General features: G+C 39.5%; 1 protein-coding gene across 1 annotated transcript in view; it reads left to right on the forward strand.

The window, feature by feature from the left end:
• The window catches only part of rab40c (RAB40c, member RAS oncogene family), an 85,404-nt gene that overhangs the window by 51,730 nt on the left and 14,362 nt on the right, over window positions 1–19,312 (forward strand). Inside the window, exons 3-4 of the mRNA XM_041207414.1 lie at window positions 11,345–11,405; window positions 17,416–17,493. Of these exons, the coding sequence (XP_041063348.1) occupies window positions 11,345–11,405; window positions 17,416–17,493 (139 nt within the window). The remainder of the gene's footprint in view (window positions 1–11,344; window positions 11,406–17,415; window positions 17,494–19,312) is intronic.

The following is a 19,312-nucleotide window of genomic DNA, read 5'->3' on the forward strand; positions in this document are numbered from 1 at the left end:
TTGTCAGTTGTGCTTCAGTGATAGCACTTTATTCTGAGTCCAAAAGTTGCAGATCTACTCCAGAGACTTGGGCACACAACTCAGTGTAGTACTGAGGGAATGCTGCATTGTTGGAGATGCTGTCTATCGGATGATTAACATTACACTGTTGATGATGGATGCTATTCGAAGAAGAATATGGCTGTTTGCCTGGCAAACCTGTGTCAAAAGAAGAACATATCCGTTCAAGTTGTGGTTTTATGACACTTTGCTGTGCTCAAATTAGCTGCCACATCACAGGCTACGCCAGCATTTATTGCTCATCCCTAATTGCCCTTGTTCAGGTGTTTAAGAGTCAACCACATTTTTGTGGGTCACATGTAGGCCAGACCAGGTAGGGAGAGTAGATTTCCTTCCCTAAAGGACATTAGTGAACCAGATGGGTTTTTTGCAACAATCAGCAAAGGTTTCATGGTCGTCTTCAGACTTTTAATTCCAGATTTTTATTGAATTCAAATTTCACCATCTTCCCGTGGTGGGATTTGAGCCCAGGTGCCCAGAGCATTATCCTGGGTCTCTGAAATATTAGTCCAGTGATAATACCAATATGCCATCGCCTCCCTACTTTACAACAGTGATTAGACTTTAAAACGTACTTCATTGGCTGTAATGCAGTTTGGGACGTTCTAAGGTCGTGAAAGGTGTGATATAAATGAAAGTTATTTTTCTTCATCTTCCTATTTTCCCCAGGGCAGGCATTCAGTTCCTCAAGCCTGTTCCACCATTCAAGTAGATCATGGTTGCTCAAGTCAACATTAAACTACCATGCCTCATGGCAAAACAATTCCTATTAGAAGTTTCTCTCTAGAATACAGCATAATGATACTTTGTAAATGAATGCAATGTATTGCTGTAACAAAAGATTATCCACTGCTTGTCTGCCAAAAATCATTCACTCAAGCATTGTTTGTGGATTAGACACATAGTTGAACCTGTGGTGTATTTATATAAAATTGTTGTCATCCCAGCTAACTAAAACAAAGTACAAGCTGCTTTAAAAGAAAAATGTAAACATTCCTTGTACACCAGGAAAGGGTGTCCGACACTTGCTAGAACCAAATGTGTTCATTTCGCTTCCTTTGCCTCTCCAAAGGAGGTGTGGTCATTCAGGATTTCCTGTTGAGCACTGCATCATACGAACATAGGAGCAGAAATAGGCCATTCGGCCCCTCAAGCCTGCTCTGCCATTCGATAAGATCATGGCTGATCTATTGGCTTTCAAATTCCACATTCCTATCTACCTCCGCTAACCTTTTGATTCCCTTGTCTAACAAGAATCAATCTATCTCTACCTTGAAAGTATTCAATGACCGCCAACTCCACTGATTTTGGAGGCAGAGTTTAGAAGTTGCACAACCCTCAGAAAAAAATTTCTCCTCACCTCTGCCCCAACAGGGCAGCGCCTAATTTTAAAACAGTGCCCATAGTTCTGGACTCATTTACCAGAGGAAACATCCTTTCCAAGTCCACCTTGTCAATACTGTTCGGGATCTTATATACTTCAATCAAGTCATCCCTCACTCTGCTAAACTCCAGTGGAAGCAAGCCCAGTCTATTTAACCTTTCCTCATGAGGCAACCTGTTCATTTCAGGTATCAATCTAGTGTACCTCCTCTGAACCACCTCCAATGCATTTATGTCCTTCCTTGAATAAGGAGGCCAAAATTGTGCACACTATTCAAGATGTGGTCTTACCAATGTCCTGTATAACTGAAGCATAACATCCTTACTTTTATGTTGAATTCCACTCTTAATAAAGGATAGCATTCCATTAGTTGCCTTTATTACATACTGTACCTGCATACTATTTGTGACTCCTGCACCAGAACATCTAGATCCCTCTGCACTTCAGAATTCTGGGGCTGTTCTCGTTTAAGTAATACTCTGATTTTTTAATTCATCCTGCCATCTGCAAATGCCTGTCACCTGCAAATTTAGCTATCATGCTTTCACTTCCCTCATCTAAGTTATTGATATCAATTGTAAAAGGCTGAGGCCCCAGCATAGATCCCTGTGTACTTCACTTCTCACATCCTGCCATTCAGAAAAAGACCCATTAATGCATACTCTGTTTTCTGCCACCCAGCCAATCGTCATCCATAATAATATGTTACTACCTACACCATGAGCTTTTATTTTCCACAATAACCGTTGATGTAGCACCTTTATCAGATGTCTTCTTGAAATCCAAGTACAGCATGTCCACAGGCTCCCCTTTATCCACAACACATGTTACTCCTTCAAAAAAACTCCACTACATTGGTTGAACATGATTTCCTTTTCACAAAATCATGCTGACTCTTCCCAATTACCTTGAGTTTCTCTAAGTGCCCAGCTGTATCCTCCTTAATGATCGATTCTAACATGTTCCCCATGACAAATGTCATGCTAACTCGCCTATAGTTTCCTGTTTTCTGCCTCCCTTCTTGAATAGAGGGGTATTATTTGCTATTTACCAGTCTGATGGAACCTTTCCAAAATTTCTAGTCAATTTTGGAAAATTAGCACCAGTGCATCTACTCCCTCCATTAGACGCCTCTTTTAAGACTCTAGGATGAAGTCCATGAGGACCTAGAAACTTGTCAGCCTGCAGCTCCATCAGTTTGTGCAGTACTGCTTCCCAAATGATTTTAATTTCACCAAGTTCCCCTTTCCCTTCTACCTTCTGATTTATAGCTATTACTGGAATGTTTTTTGTATCCTTTATAGACAGAAGCAAAATATTTGTTCATTTCATCCGCCATTTCCTTATTATCTACTGTTAACTCCCCACTGTCATTCACTCACTTTACTTACTCTCCTCTTTTTTAATGCCTTTAGAAATGCTTGCTATCCATTTTTACAATCAATGTAACGTTAAATACGTCAATCATGTAAAACCGTAACATACTGAATTGAACATTTGTAATAGATTGACACAATTTCAAAGATTCCCTGAAATAGTTTTTATCTTGCAGGAAGTTATGTTTAAAAATCAACCTAAGAAAACTGCTACTAGTTTGATTTTCACATAGTGACCATTACTCTGTTTTGAAGGAAAAGAGAACATTCTTTCCAAGACCAAACTAATGAATATACATAGCTAAATAGCAATTTTTAACTACTGTATCCATTTAGTAACCTTAATGCAACCTTTACTCGCAGCAATTCAATAATACCTTGATAACATTCAGTGATGTAAAGGAAAAAATTGAAAGGAGGTAAATTGATGAGAGGTTTTTGCACCAATGAAATTCAAATAGTTTTTTTCAAAAAGGGATAGCTTTAATATTTAGAATCAGTGACAAATTTTCAAACGTAGAAACTTAAGATTCCCAGAAACTTAGATTCCCAGATTCTAGATAAGTTATATTGTACCAACTCATAATTTGGCATGCTGCACTGAGGTTACTAGATGGGTGATTTTCTTTTTGAGAAAAAATCCATATTTCCTAGAAACAGTGAAAATGCCATTTGTTTTCCTTCTCATTTGAGGAACATTTGTTCAGATATTTTATTGAGAAATTTATGTCTGACGTGGAAATCGGTGTTACTTTTCATAATGTTTCATACCCAAATCCAGTTTTGTAAACCTGTGCTCTTTCAGTAGCAAAGATCTCCCTAGATTTCTGATCTAATTAATGCCAACTCTATTACTAATCGTAATTAGGCTGGTGGCATATGAACATATAAATTAGGAGCAGAAGTACATAACTAAGAGCAGGAGTAGGCAATTCAGCCCCTCAAGCCTGCCTCGCCATTCAATATGATCATGGCTGATCTCATTTTGGCCTCAACTCCAATTTCCCGCCCTCTCCCCATTACCTTTCAACCCGTTACTAATTAAAAATCTCTCTATCACCTCCTTAAATTTATTCAACATCCTGGCATCCACTGCACTCTGAGGTAGTGAATTCCACAGATTCACGACCCTGTGAGAAAATTCCTCCTCATCTCTGATTTAAATCTACCACCCCTTAGCCTAAAACTATGGCCTCTCGCTCTAGAATGCCCCACAAGGGGAAACATCTGTTCCATGTCTACTTTGTCTACTGCCTTTAGCATCTTACATACATCAGTTGGATCTCCTCTCATTCTTCTAAACTCTAGCAAGTATAGGCCTAAACTGCTCATTCTCTCCTCACAAGACAAGCCCTGCAATTCTGGAATCAATCTAGTGAACCTCCTCAACCGCCTCCAATGCAACTACATCCTTCCTCAAGTAAGGGGACCAAAATTGTGCACAGTACTCCAGGTATGATCTCACCAAAGCCTTGTACAGTTGCAACAACACTTGCCTATTTTTATACTTTATTCCTTTAGCAATAAATGCCAAGATTCCATTTGCCTTCCTTATTACCTGCTGTACCTGCATACTAACTTTCAGCGATTCATGCACAAGGACACCCAGATCCTTCTGCACTGAAGTATTCTGAAGTTTCTCTCCATTTAAATAATAAGTCACCTTTTTATTCTTCCAACCAAACACGTTAAACTCCACCTGCCACATTTTGGCCCATTCACCTAACCTATCCATATCCATTTGTAAATTTCTTATTTCTTCATTGCAACTTACTTTCCCACCAATTTTGGTATCATCTGCGAATTTAGCTATGGTACCTTCTATCCCTGAATCCAAGTTATTAATATAGATTGTAAATAGTTGGGGCCCAAGGACTGAACCCTGTGGCACCCCACTAGTTACAGTCTGCCATCCAGAAAAAGACCTATTTATCCCGACTCTCTGCTTTTTATTGGTTAGCCAATCCTCTATCCAAGCTAATATATTACCGCAACTCTGTGATCTTATCTTGTGTATTAATCTTTTGTGAAGCACCTTATCAAAGGCCTTCTGGAAGTCCAGATATACTACATCTACAGGATCCCCATTATCCACTTTGCTTGTCACATCTTCAAAGAACTCTAGCAAATTAGTCAAACATGTTTTACTCTTCATAAAAAAAAATGCTGACTCTGATGGATTACATTTTGACTTTCCAAATGCCCCATCACTACTTCCTTAATAATGGTTCCAACAATTTCCCAACGAAAGACGTTAAACTAACAGGTCTATGGTCACCTACTTTCTGCCTCCCCCCCCCCCCCCCCCCCCCCCCCCCGCCCCGCCCCGCCCCACCAAACCACCCTTTTCGAATAAAAGCATATTAGCATTTTTCCAATCCACTGGAACCTTTCCAGAATCCAGGGAATTTTGAAATATTATAACCAGTGCATCCACTATCTCCGCTGCCACTTCCTTTAAGACCCCGAGATGTAGGCCATCAGGTCCTGGGGACTTGTCACCCTTTAATCCCAGTAGTTTGCTCAGTACTTTTTCTCTAGTGATGGTAATTGTTCTAAGTTCCTCCTTCTCTATACCCTCTACCTGTTACTGTGGGGTAGTACCAGTGTCCTCCACCATGAAAACTGAGGCAAAATATGGATTAAACGTCTCTGCCATTTCTGCATTCCCCACTATTAACTCCCCAGTCTCATCCTCCAAGGGATCAACATTCACTTTAGCTACTCTCTCTTTATATACTTGTAGAAGCTTTTGCTATCAGTTTTTACATTTTGAAGTAGGCCATTCGGCCCCTCGAGCCTGCTCCTCCACTCAATAAGATCATGGCTGATCTGGTTGGCGTTGAGGGCACACTTTCCTGCTTACCTCTGATAATCTTTCACCCCCCTGTTTGTCAAGGATCTATCTCTACCTTAAAAATATTCTGGGGAAGAGAGTTTCAGAGACTTATGACTCTCTCTGAGAAAATAATTGTCTCCATTTCTATCTTAAATGGGAGACCCTTTATTTTTAAACTCCCTCTCTAGTCCTAGTCACTCCCACAAGGGGAATGATCCTTCTAGCATCCACTCTATCCAGTCCCCTCGGGATCTTTGTATGTTTCAATAAAATCAACTCTCAATCGCCTAAACTCCAATAAATGCAGGCCTGATCTGTCCAAGTTTCCTTATCAAACAGCCCACTCATCCAAGGAATCAGTCGAATAAACCGTCTCTGAACTGATTCTAATGCAATTATATGCTTTCTTAAATAGGGAGACTAAAACTCAAGACTGGTCTCACCAATGCCCTGTATAACTGTAGCAAAACATCCTTCCTTTTATATTCCATTCCCCTTGCAATAAATGACAACATTCCATTTGCCTGCCAAATCACTTACTGTACCTGCATACTAACCTCTTTGTGATTCATATACCAGGACACCTAGATCCTTCTACCACAGAGTTCTGCAATCTCTCTGCATTTAGATAATATGTTGCTTTTCTATTCAAACAGTTATCACATTTCAGGCCCACCCATATAAAAATGGAGCAAATATACAAATTAAACCAGTAGTCTGGAAGGTAACCAAAGCCTGTTCATGGGCTGGGGTGATGGAAGAATAAGAAGGCAGCTACAGATTAATTACTCCTTAGTTGTGGGAGAGTACTTCTGAGATGATGGAGGTTTTTATTAAAAGCAAATTTTGTTTTTGCAGTTTTTTTTGTAGCGGTTGGGTAGTTTATACAGATTTTTAGAAGGTGATCAGTAAGATGCCTCAGGAGACTTGCTATGTTATTTATTCCTTCTTACATTATTTATTACCCAATGGCGAGAAGTTTTTTCTATTCATTCATGGGATGTGGGCATCGCTGGCTAGGCCAGCATTTATTGCCCATCTCTAAACGCCCCTGAGAAGGTGGTGGTGAGCTGCCATCTTGAACTGCTGCAGTCCATGTGGTGTAGGTACACTCACAGTGCTATTAGGGCCATTCCTTTTAGACTTTTTAGCTGTTTGATACAACTGAATGGCTTGCTCTGGCATTTCAAAGGGCATTTAAGAGTCAACCACATTGATGTGGATCTGGAGTTGCATGTAGGCGAGACCAGGTAAGGACAGCAGATTTCCTTCCCTAAAATGAACTAGATGGGGTTTTTACAACAGTCGAAATGGTTTCATGGTCATCATTAAACTTTTAATTCCAGATTTTAATTGAATTCAAATTCCACCATCTGCCGTGATGGAATTCGAACTCCGGTCACCAGACCATTACTCTGGGCCTCTGGATTACTAGTCCAGTAACAGTACCACTACAGTACCACCCCCCCTTTAGCTGAAAGGAGCTGGAGGGCAGGAGATAATTGGTGTGTGATTTGCAGGTGTAATTCAGCCTTCATTTTTAAATAATACATTTTGACCATTTTTATTACCTGTGCACAAATTTGTGAAGCTGAGAACTAAATTGTTTGCAGCATACTTTCTCTGCAATATGGGCTGAGCAGCTGTCAGATGCCAAACAGAGGGGCTACTGTTAAAACTGGCAGGAGGTTGTAATCACAGTTTGCCAAGTTTACATAACCACTTCCATTATAAATGCACACATTGGAAGCTATAATGAAAAAAATTGACACAGAAAGTACACACAGATGCATGTGTGTTGTTCTCTATCCCCCATGCATTAGCTCAATTATGTAAACAACAAGTAATTTACTAACTTCACTGTTTAATCTGAATGCATTTGTCGTTCATTGTGTTGGAAAATCTTTTTGATCCATGTCTGAACAGCTAGAGGTCAGCCACCATTGCATTCATTCAGATTTTTCTGAATTAGAAAGCTCCGAGGTAGTCAAGTTTTTAACAAGAAAGCTGTGGGGATTGCACTGAAACTGAACTTAGGAATTATTGAAGGAGAGCTTGAGGTCACCTTGTTTTAAGTTGAGTGAGATGATTTGCTTATGGGACAGCATGGTGTGTTACTATTATGCAGTTGGGTTGAATCAAGAGAGTAGATTGATTGTTAACTGCTAAGCTGTAACTCTTTCGAGTACAAACACGTTTCCATCTGTTCCTATTCAGATGAAGTTACATTGTTTCATGGTTTGCCATGGTGAGATTTGAACTCTTGATCTTGGGGTTACAAGCCCAGTACCATAACCACTTGGCTATTTAGGCCAAGCCCAACTGCGATGCTGTATGTTCACTACACTATGAAATGAAGCAACTTAATTCATGTGGGCTTTGTCCCTCCAAATGTTTTGGTCCATCTCTAGAATATCAAAGAAATACACTCAAAATGCTCAGTAAAGATCCCAAGGAAGGAATTATTGCACCCTTGTGTTATATTATAATGCAGGTGGATATAAAATAACATGAGTCACCTAGCATAAAATGCTCTGACATCATACAGAAATGATTGTCACTGAACCAACCAAGGCATCTATGGCAGATCCAAGTTTAATTTTAGTCTCCGTCCCTCTTGCTTTTTGCTCTCGCTGTCTATCATCTTGTTTCTATTCTTTATCTTCTCCTTTTTAACTGTGTGTTTGTCCTTTTGTGGGCAAAGATGACCATGACATCGATTCAAATTCATTGTGTTAAGTTTCAAGCGAAATATGTTCAAAGATGTCTAATTGGTCCAATTTGAGCTTGAAAAGATATGTTGCATGTTTTACGTACATGTATTGCTAGCGTGGAAGAAGTGCTTGTGACATGGGCTTGTGAAGTTCACGTTTCCCGTTGGCTAGTGCGACTGTTCTGTTGATGGGAGGTGATGCCATTGTTGAAGACACTACGCCATATAGAGCAATCCTTTACAATGTCTCAGCAATGTTGAGACCTTTGGGTGCCCTTGAAGCACTTTTTCCAGCCTCCATGCAAACGCTCCCCTTGAATTAGCTTGCCATAGAAGAGTTTTTTTAGCAAGCGCTCATTCTGGGAATATGTCCTACCCATTTTATCTGAGATGTCTTCACATTGTGGAAGCTAGGAATATCGGCCAGGCAGAGAAACTTAGGAACCTTGGGCTGGATTTTACAGGGCGCTGTGGTCCCTGTCAAGGTGAAGAATGGCTGCTCGACAGCCATTTAATGGCTCATTGGCTGGCCGAGCCTGGCAAAGGAGAGAGGATGGGGGGCAGGTGTTTGAGAGGTTGGCTAGGGAGAGGAGAAATGAGGCTCTCACCTTGGAGAGGGCCCTCTGATGTGCCCATTAAGGAGGGGCACCCCTGCCTGCAAGCAACTGGCACAGTGAGGTGGGCCCCTTCTGCCGCTGGTTAAATCCCGGTGGTGGCAGGATAAGACCCATAAGTGACCCTCGCCAGTGGTAAAATTACGCTGGAGTGGGCTGGTCGGCAGCAGGCTGCCTGCAGCTGGATTTTACATGCCCCACCTGCCTTCAAATCCAGCGGCAGGGAAGTGTAAAATCCAGCCTCTTATCCAGTGATTAATCGTCACAAGCAGGTCATGTGAAAGTAATGTAACTTGTTTGTGTGCCTGGAGTAAACTATTCATTCATAAGCACACAAGAGAGTGAGAAGGACAACTGCTCTTGTACCTTCACTTTTATTGAGAGACTTCTCTTTCTGTTTGTTTTTGAAGCTTATCAAAGGCAACATGGCCTTAACTATTATGGCACTGACTTTGTTGTCAGTGTGAACTACCCCAAGAAGGGGCTGCCAAAGTAGTTAAATTTGGCCGTTGCTTCGCTTTGACTGTTGGCTCGGTGGTTGATAGGTAGCTTCACGTACTGCTTTTGTTGTGATGTGACTTCAGTCTTTTTGGTTCTGATGATGAGACCACAGTTACCACATGCAGAAGAGAAGTGGTCCATTCTTTGTTGCATTTCTTTTTCTGAACAGACATTTAGGGCACATTCATCAGCGAAAATAAAGTTATGGACCACAGGGAGGTTATGCTGGAACTGTATAAAACACTGGTTAGGCCACAGCTAGAGTATTGTGAGCAGTTCTGGAATCTGCATCATAGGAAGGAAGTGATTGCACTAGAGAGTCAGAGATTTACCAGGATGTTGCCTGGGCTGGAGAGTTTTAGTTATGAGGAGAGATTGGATAGACTGGGGTTATTTTCCTTGGAGCAAAGGAAATTGAGGGGGGGACATGATTGAGGTGTATAAAATTGAGGGACATGGGGTAGACAGGAAGGAATTTTTCCCCTTGGTGGAGGGATCAATAACCAGGGGGCATAGATTTAAGATAAGGGGCAGGAGGTTTAGAGGGGATGTGAGGAAGAATTTTTTTCACCCAGAGGGTGGTGGGAATCTGGAACTCACTGCCTGAAGGGGTGGTAGAGGCAGAAACCCTCATAACATTTAAGGAGTATTTGGATGTGCATTTGCGATGCCATGGCATACAAGGCTATGGGCCTAGTGCTGGAAAATGGAATTAGAATAGTTAGGTACTTGTTTGACTGCCGCAGACCCGATGGGCCGAAGGGCCTTTCTCTGTGCTGTGGACTTCTATGACTCTTGAGTTTCATGCGTTTTGGTTTAGCTTGTAATCTTAAATGAAAAACCTTGCAGTTTGTGCGATATCTATCGTGGATGCCACTTTTGCTAACACATGACAGAGCATCATGCTGAGCAGGATAGGAGCCAATACCCATTGCAACTTCACTCCATTTGTGAATACGAAGGCGTCAGAATATTCTCCACCATCCAGGACATGAACAAGCATGCCATTGTGGAATTGCCATACAATAATGATGAATTTTTCTGGACAGCCAAATTTTGCCACGATCTTCCATAAACTAGCTGTGTCGAAGGCTAGAGTCAGATCAACAAAGGCTGAATATAAATTGCAGCCTGTTGAGCCTGTTCTGCCATTCAATCTGATTATGGCTGACCTTGGGCTTCAGCTCTACTGTCCATTCCCCACTTCCCTTGATTCTTTGAGACACCAAAAATCTGTCTATTTCAGCCTTAAAAGTATTCAATGATGGAGCATCCACAACCCTCTGGGAAGAGAATTCCAAAGATTCACAACCCTTTGAGTGAAATAATTTTCTCTCATCTTAGTCCCAAATGATCATCTGCTTATCCTGAGACACTCCCCCTGCATTTTACATTCCCCAACCAATGGAAACAATCTCTCAGCATCTACCCTATCAAGTCTCTTCAGAAATTTGTAGGTTTCAATGAAATCGCTTCTCGTGTTGATATTTGTGTCCAGATAGCAACCCAATTCTGATACCTGGGCAAGTAACAAATTAAATGAAGCAGTTTGTGAAGCTTCAATGACACAAAATGCCATAAATCCACATACAAATGTAAAAATACAAATTATTTCAATAATAGGGAAATAGGTTATTTGTCCCAACATCAGTTTACAGAATGAAAGTATTTTCTACAATTCTTTTAAGTTGGAAACTCATTTACTGATCTTGGAGGAGAAGTTTTGATAATTTTGCCAAATTATTGCCACCTGTGTGTTTTACCCCAAGAGCAGATGTTAAGCAATTCTAACATCAGTTTTGAGGTAATTGCTTTGAAAGAATGTTATTTTGCTGATAAATTTGTTCTTTGTTTCAGGGACACTTCGGGTCAGGGGAGGTTCTGCACGATCTTTAGGTCCTATTCCAGGGGTGCACAGGTATGCAAAATTTAGATTAAGTGATTATTCTGATTATTAAAGTCAAATAAAAGTACAGAAATATCTAGACTACTTTTGTTTCAAAAAATCTGCCACCACATAAAATAAATTGCAAAACTTGATTGGTGCATAAACCTAATGAGTTACAAATCTCTTTTAAGCAGCATATTGTTGCATTCTACCTGTTGACAATGTAATTGTATTCCGCGTGACTATATTTTTTAAAACCCACGATAAATTGCCATAAGGGGTCTGCTAGGTCAGCATAGTTGACTACTGATGAACTGCATAATGAAGTAGAATGGTCTGGATTAAATGGCTGTTTTCCATAAACTGCAAGTTTAATTATAGAGATCTGAGTACAAGAAATATGTACTTTCTTGGTATTGGGAAGGGAATAAGCGATCTTCTGGTCTGCTGTTGAGCACCCTTGTTAATTGTGCAACATCAGAAGTGGATGTGAGGAAAAAAGTTTATGTATTTTAAATTTGAAATGTTGTCGAAATAAGCACTAAACTAGAAATTCTATATAATTAAAGCAAATTCAATAGTAAATATATCACAGGTGTAGTAGGTTGCTGAGATTGCGGCTGGTCCATTATCTAGGAAGCTATATTCTACGTCTAATGACACTATGTTATCTGAGTGCGCTTGACACCTGTATTGTGTGCCCAAAATGGGCAAGTGTTCCATTCCCCAGCTCTACCATCGCTCTGCTTAACGGAAGACAAAAATTCACTAATTGTTGAAATAGGATGGAAGCTCAGATTTTGTTATGACGGAGGAAGCCATCAGCCTCCACCATCATTACTCCACTGAAATTAGAGCAATCTTTGCATGTGCGGACTCCCAAAGTGATTCTGTGGTTCTCCAGAGAGTACACTGTTGAGGCACGCAATGACTAATCAGTGAGAATCAATTGAATTAACACAACTTCCACCCTTGCTATTAGTCTCACTGTTTAAAAACCCTTGAGAAAGTTGCACCTTGTTGAATGAGACTTAATTGGGCTTTAACGGTGTACTGACTTCATAATTACTGCTAAAACACTCCCTGACCCTGAAAAGCTAATTTTTATATTTGGGATGTGAAATGTTTTTCTATAAGAACCCACATCTTCTTTAAAAAGATGAAGAATCTTTTTAAAGTTTTTTTTAACTTCATTTCAGCTTCTATCTTAATGCGATAATTTATTTTGCTATCTGAAAACTTCAATTAAAGATGAAGGATATTAAGTGCTTTAACTGGTTTGCTGTGTGGGGAATACCTCAATGTGACTGGGTGTTTACTTGCTGACATCGCTGCTGCTGCATGCGAAGTTATTCCCTTGTCTTGGCACCAGCTTTAAAGCACTGTCAGAAAAGGGGAAAAAACGCCACAGAGATCACTAGATTGTTGTGGGCAGCTTTATTCCAGGCTGGTGGTGTGCCTATAATATTGGAAGAACTGTTTAAAAACTTAGTTTCGCTAATGGGACACATTGAGTAGTTTGATATCATGTTGGTGTTGGAGAATAGAACACTTTTCGGGCATTGGCAAGTCTCTAAGATCTTAATAAGCATTCATAAATAGGTTTCTGTCGAAAATTTCTTTAAACCTCATTGTTAAAATCCCCTTTTTTGATTCTAATGTTTTGGTGAAATGAAGTTAAGTAATCTGTGATCTAGTTAATAGTACATTACTGGGCTAAGATGTTTTTGGCATTTCACCCCAATTTTGTTAATTTCCCATAGTGACACAGCTGAACCATAAAGTGACTGTGCTGGAGGGAAATTATACTTCGATTAAGCTTTTCTACATTAAGATTTAAAAGCAAGAGTTAACATATAATGTGGTTGTGCTACCAAGTTAATAAGAGTTAATAGGTTAAGAATCTATTTTAGGCTTTACAAGAATACAATTCTTTGTCTTTTCACTAAGAAAAGAGAAGTACTCAATTTCTTGTGAATTTACAAAGTTAAGCTATTGCTGAAAAGAGAGACATATTGCCAAAGCTTTTTGTTTTGCATTTATCAGAACAAATGCAATATGCCAAATTCAAACACTGACTACAATTTATGCTGCAGGAGAAAAGGGGTACTGATTCACAGGTTGGCAGGTAGACTCTGGCTGAGGTGTTACCATGGAGAAAGCAACAGGGAAGTATCGACTCCCCACGCTTGGGGATAATTCAGAAATGGCACAGGCTTGAGCATATTTCCTTTTGTTTGCAGAGAATAGTTTCCTGCTTGAAAGGTGAGCTTGCAAAATGAGCAAATGACTAGGCCCTTATTTGCAAGATTGCTGATAAGATCAATCTTGATTCAAATGCTTATATTGACTGGTTACGGTAGGCTGTGATAGACAATAGTGGAGCTTCGGCAACATGTCTCTTTTCAGCAATATTCAAGTTCTGTACTACCAAACAAAAGTTAGTAAAATTGAAAAGCAATCTGAGTATGCTGCTAAACACTTTTCCTCTTAATTAAAAAACCTACAATAAAAATATCCTGACTGAAAATTTGACTTGTATTATCAAAAATGAATTAACTGTAGTTGACTATTGTATCTATATATTTATTGGTGGGGTGGCATTTCTTGCCATTGCTCATTAGACATTTTCCCTCGCCCTTCTGCTCCAATATTTTGTCCATGTAAATTGCTGGAAATGTGAACTGATAATAGGGCACCTAGACACCCGAGACCTCGGTGACCAACATTCTAGATCCTTAACCTATGAGAGTTAAGGATGCAGTTACAGAAAGAAATGACAAGTGGGGAAGAAACATTGGATTAAAAGTGAGAAAGAAGAAATGTTTTTTAAAAATTTGGGCCTGAGAGGTTTATAGGCATTGTAGGAACATAAAACTTCTCATTTAATAAAGTAATTATGCTGTTACATACCAGCCTTAACTTTCTGTGGCATATTTAATGGAAAAATAATGTGCACATGCAGCAACTTCGCAAAACTCACGGGGAATTTGGCTGCCACTGTGTACCAAGGTAACTTTCATAAGAACATAAGTGGGAGCAGAAATTGGCATCCAAATTCAGCTATTGATTCTAAACTGTGGTTGGGATTCTTATCACTGACTCATAACTCATTCAAAACGTGTGTAAGAAAGTTTAATTTCAGTTCTGTTTAACCCTGGGGAACCTAATCTTGCAAAGAAACCAAGCTATTTTTACTAACCAGAAATAATCTGGATTTGAAACCACAGAGGACTCTATAGCTAGTTAGTAATTCTGTTTCCATAAAAATAAAGTAGCCACAAAAACTGATGATTTTTAAAGGAAAATTTTTGATTTAAATGCCAGACAAAGGTATACTGCTGCTATCATTTCTGTTCCATTCAGTTTTCTTGGTTTAATCTTTGTAATTGAATTGTATATGAAATGAGTATATTCCCCTGTTTCCTTTAAGGTGGTTGCTTCCTCTGTAAAACGAAGTGCGAGGATATAATTTTCCTCCACCGTTGATATGGGTACCAAATAATAAGTTCTGATGGTTACATAATATAGAAAAGATGTGTCTTGCCAGTGAACTTATCTGGCCCTCAACACCCCAGAATAGCTGTATTCATTCATACCCTCTTTCAAGAATATTTTAATATTGTTGACTTCAACTTTTCAACTTCTTAAGCCAGGAAAATTGAAAAAGGCTACTTCCCTCATTGAAGGAAAAAGGCTGCTCTCTTACTGATGCAAAACAAACAAAGAGGAGGCTTCATCAAGTCTCAGGATGCAGGAAATTCAAAATGCTTGTGTCTGGAGAGAAGACCACGGAGCTAGGACTATTTGATTAATTGAGGGGCACTGGCAATGGTGTTCAGTGGGCAGCATTTAGAGCGGAGTGAGTGACAGTGAAATAAATGTGGAGGCTCCCATAAATGGGTTATCTTTTATTAGAAAATAATTTTTTGCCATTAGGTCAAGTTCCACAAGTGCACTGACAACTTCCACCGCTTCACTCAACCTCTCCACTCCTTCTGTGGTGTCATACTGCTTGCTCATCCAATTCTGAGATGAGATGTAATTTCCTCCAGTTAAAGGAAAGAAAGAAAGAGAATTTGTAGTAATGTAACACTTTTCACAACCTCAGGGCATAACAAAGTACTTTGAAGCCAATAAAATGATATAAAATAATTTGAAATCCAGTAACTGTTGTTATGTACGCAAATAAAGCATTGCTTTGTGCACAGCAAAGTCCCACAAACCACAATGAGATAGATAAATGACCAAATAGTCTGTTTTAGTTATGTTCGTTAGGAGAGAAATATTGGCTAGTTCACAAGAACTCCTGGCCCTTTTCCATTCCAGTAAATAGGTTTGTTTTTAACATATATGTGTTGAGATAACTGCACAGAACAAAAGGTTGAGTTCCCTGTCCCTGTTTACACATCATTCCAATGGTAGAGCTAATACCTGCAACTTGAAGTAATTGAGTAGAGTAGAGTAAACTCCATGATTTTATCACTGGCATAGTGACTGCACCATCAGAGGCTTATTTTCATTTAGTACCCCCACCCCTCCCCCATCTCATATGTCTGGTTTCATACAAAAGAGTATATAAATGTTCCAGCTTGCTGCACCAGCACTTAACCGTTTCACAAACTTTTTGAAGTTCCTTGGGACTTATTTACTGAAGGCACTGTATAAATGCACATTATTGTGCTGCAAGACTCTATTTGACCTGTTGTGCCTGGGCTGCTCTTTGCAAGAACAGTTGTGCTATGTCCCACAAATCCATATTTTGCCTCTAACTATACTTCAAGTACTTATCCAACTTCCTCTTAAAATTATTTATGGAATCAGCTTCCACCACATTTTTTCGGGTACGAAGTTCCAGATCCTGATAACCAATTGGAAAACAATTATCCTTTGCCTTCAGATCTTTTGCTAATTATTTTAAATCCATGGCCTTTGATTCACTCATCAGAGGGAATGCTTTTCCCTTATTTACTTCTCCATTAGGTCATCTCTTAGTCTTTTCTGTTTCAAAGAGAACCATCTTAACTATTCCAAAGTCCCTTGTTCCCTTTAAAATTTGGTGTGCATGGCCAGATTTTCAGTGCGCAGTACCATTAATTTTTTTGTGTCCACAAAAGCATGGTACTTGAACTTAGCTGTATCTTGCAGGCTTCTGCACAGCAGTGCATGCATATAGCCTAGTGGGCACTTTGCTCAAAATTGAAGTTCCTCCTAACTGGTAAATCTTCTCTCTAAGACCTTTATATGTTAGCTGAAGTGTTCTGACCAGAATTGTCCACAATACTCCAGCTGCAGCCTAACCAGTGATTTATGAAGTTTCAGCATCATATCTTTGCCTGTATATTCTATTATTTATAAATTCAAGTAACCCAAATGCTTTTGAAACACCTTACCAACTTGCCCTGCCACCCTGAACAATTTGTCTATTTGGGTATCAAGGTATTTCTGCTTATCTAGGCTTTTTGTAGCATGCTGTCTTTCCATAGTATTCATCCCAAAGTGCATCACTTCACATTTCTTCATACTTAAATCCATCTGCCATGCTTTCTTCACATCCTTAATTGCCATGTTACACGAGTGCCGTTTACAGATATATATCCAAAATAATAGCAGAAATCTAAAATAAAAGACGATGGAAATTGAAGCCTATAATTTAATTATATGGCTCTGATGTTCAACTACATGCCATGCTCTTGCAGCTTTGTCATTGGGGGCCCTTAATTTAAATTGTCACTATTTGAAAAACTAATTGTGTGGAAAGAGCACTTTGTGCAACATATAAATGTAAGTATTTATTTTAAGTTATATAGCTTATATAGAATTGCACAATAGCAGTTTTGATTTTGCTGTCTTGGAAGCTCCTATAGTAGTTGCCTTCTGTTTTCCTTGATTCCCATTGCTCATGTATATTCAGCTGGTTATATCTACAACTTCAATTCAATGAATGTTGTGACTAAACTTCTTATTTCGATGCATTTACCTATGCTCTTAGAAAAACGATGCAATTAATGGAATTGTTGAAAATTGTTTTGTTTCTCAGGGTATACTCTTAGTTTATGACATCACTAATAGATGGTCCTTTGATGGGATTGATCGTTGGATCAAGGAAATTGATGAGGTGAGGTGCTTTTCTTTTTGTCTAAGTAACACCTAGACCACTGCTGGAACTGTCACTTAAGCTAATTCATACCTTGTCTCATGTGTCTTGTTTAATTAGATTTGATTTTTTCTCAAAAGCAAAATACTGCACCTGCTGGAAACCTGAAATAAAAACAAAGCATGTTGGAAATACTCAGGTCAACCAACGTCTATGGAGAGAAAAGCAGAGTTAACATTTCAGCTCTATGACCTTTCATAGAATTCTGTTCCAGAATTGCTGGAGGCAACCCAAGCCTTTTGAAATGAAAATAAACTGTTGCAAATAACAACCAAATATAAATTTGGTTTTATCATAGAATAATTACAGCACAGAAGGAGGCTATTTGGCCCATTATGTCTGTGCCAGCTCTCTGCAAGAGTTGCTCCGCTAGCTCCATTCTGCCACCCCTTCCCTGTAACCCTGCAAATATTTTTAGGTGCTTATGCAATTCCCTTTTGAAACCCATGATAGAACCTGTCTCCTCCACCCTTTCAGATGGTGCATTCCAGATCCTAACCACTCATTGAGTAAAAAAAAGGTTTCCCTCATGTTGCTTTTGGTTCTTTTGCCAATCACCTTAAATCAGTGTCTTCTAGTTCTTGACCCTTCTGCCAATGGGAGCAGTTTCTATCTATCTCCTCTGCTAGTTTATGATAAGTACTGTATTTGTGGTTAGATATATGTGTACGGAATGAATGGGGCAACTTTCCTATCCTGTGCACTCCTGGCTTGGTCTAGCAACTGTGAGAATGGGTGTATACTTTTGTGGAACTGTCGGTCTTTCAGATCTTTAACTTTAAGGCTTTCTGGTTTCTGATCTTCATCAGCAGTTAGCTTCAATAGCATCCAAATATCTTAGGGAGCAATAGAAATGAAAAGGAAAGACTTGGTCAAATGTCTTTGTCCTGCTCCCTGGACACCTAAGGTCAGTGAAGACCTTGGAACAGGCTTTGGCTTTGAGTTCCACTGGGTGTACTTGTACTAAACTGCTCTATGCATTGTAACAGAAAAAGGTGGCAATGCAGAAAACATCCCTTCCACCTCATACGTGGCTATGAAGGCGTATGCATACTGTAGGTCCGAGCCCACCTAGTGACAGGCCTATGCCTCTTTTTCTGACACCTCGAACCCAGGACATGCGTTTCCTTACAGCAGAGATGTCAGGAAAATTATGACAGAGATGGCAGATACAAAATGTAGACGTGACAGGAAATGGAAGAATACGCTGGAAAAAGGATGCCTTTAAAAAGACTGAATAAGGCTGATGTGTGTTTTTTAGAATGTATGAAAATCATCATGCTTCTAGAATTATGAAAAGGGAACATATTTTGCTTGTTGAGTTTCTGTATATTATTCTACCACTTGGATTGATGGTTGACTGTTATAGCACCAAAAACAAGAAAGATTTCCTTGTATTTGACGATTGTAATAAAATCATAAACACCAAAACAAAGTTTGCATATAATAGTCAATTCTTCTACTTCCAGAACGGAGTATCATCAATAATCAGTACGAGCGATGTCTGTGAAATGTCGTGATCTGCTTGTGGATGTCAGTCTCCCCATATGTCCTCACCCATACTTCCACACAATCTCGGCTTGCTTGTCCTTGGCCCTCTTCTTCTCGTCAACTAGCTTCTGGCCACCATTCACTCCTTCCCTAATATTCTGCTTAACCAACAGGAATCACATCTAGAAAATCCTTGGCAGTCAACCCTAATGAATAAAAGAGTTTTAAATTGTTTAATGCTGGCATCCAGTTGCAACTCCAGCCTCTCGATTTCCTCCTCCCCTCCCAC

Source organism: Carcharodon carcharias, chromosome 15 (genome assembly GCF_017639515.1).
Source record: "Carcharodon carcharias isolate sCarCar2 chromosome 15, sCarCar2.pri, whole genome shotgun sequence".
Classification (NCBI taxonomy): domain Eukaryota; kingdom Metazoa; phylum Chordata; class Chondrichthyes; order Lamniformes; family Lamnidae; genus Carcharodon; species Carcharodon carcharias.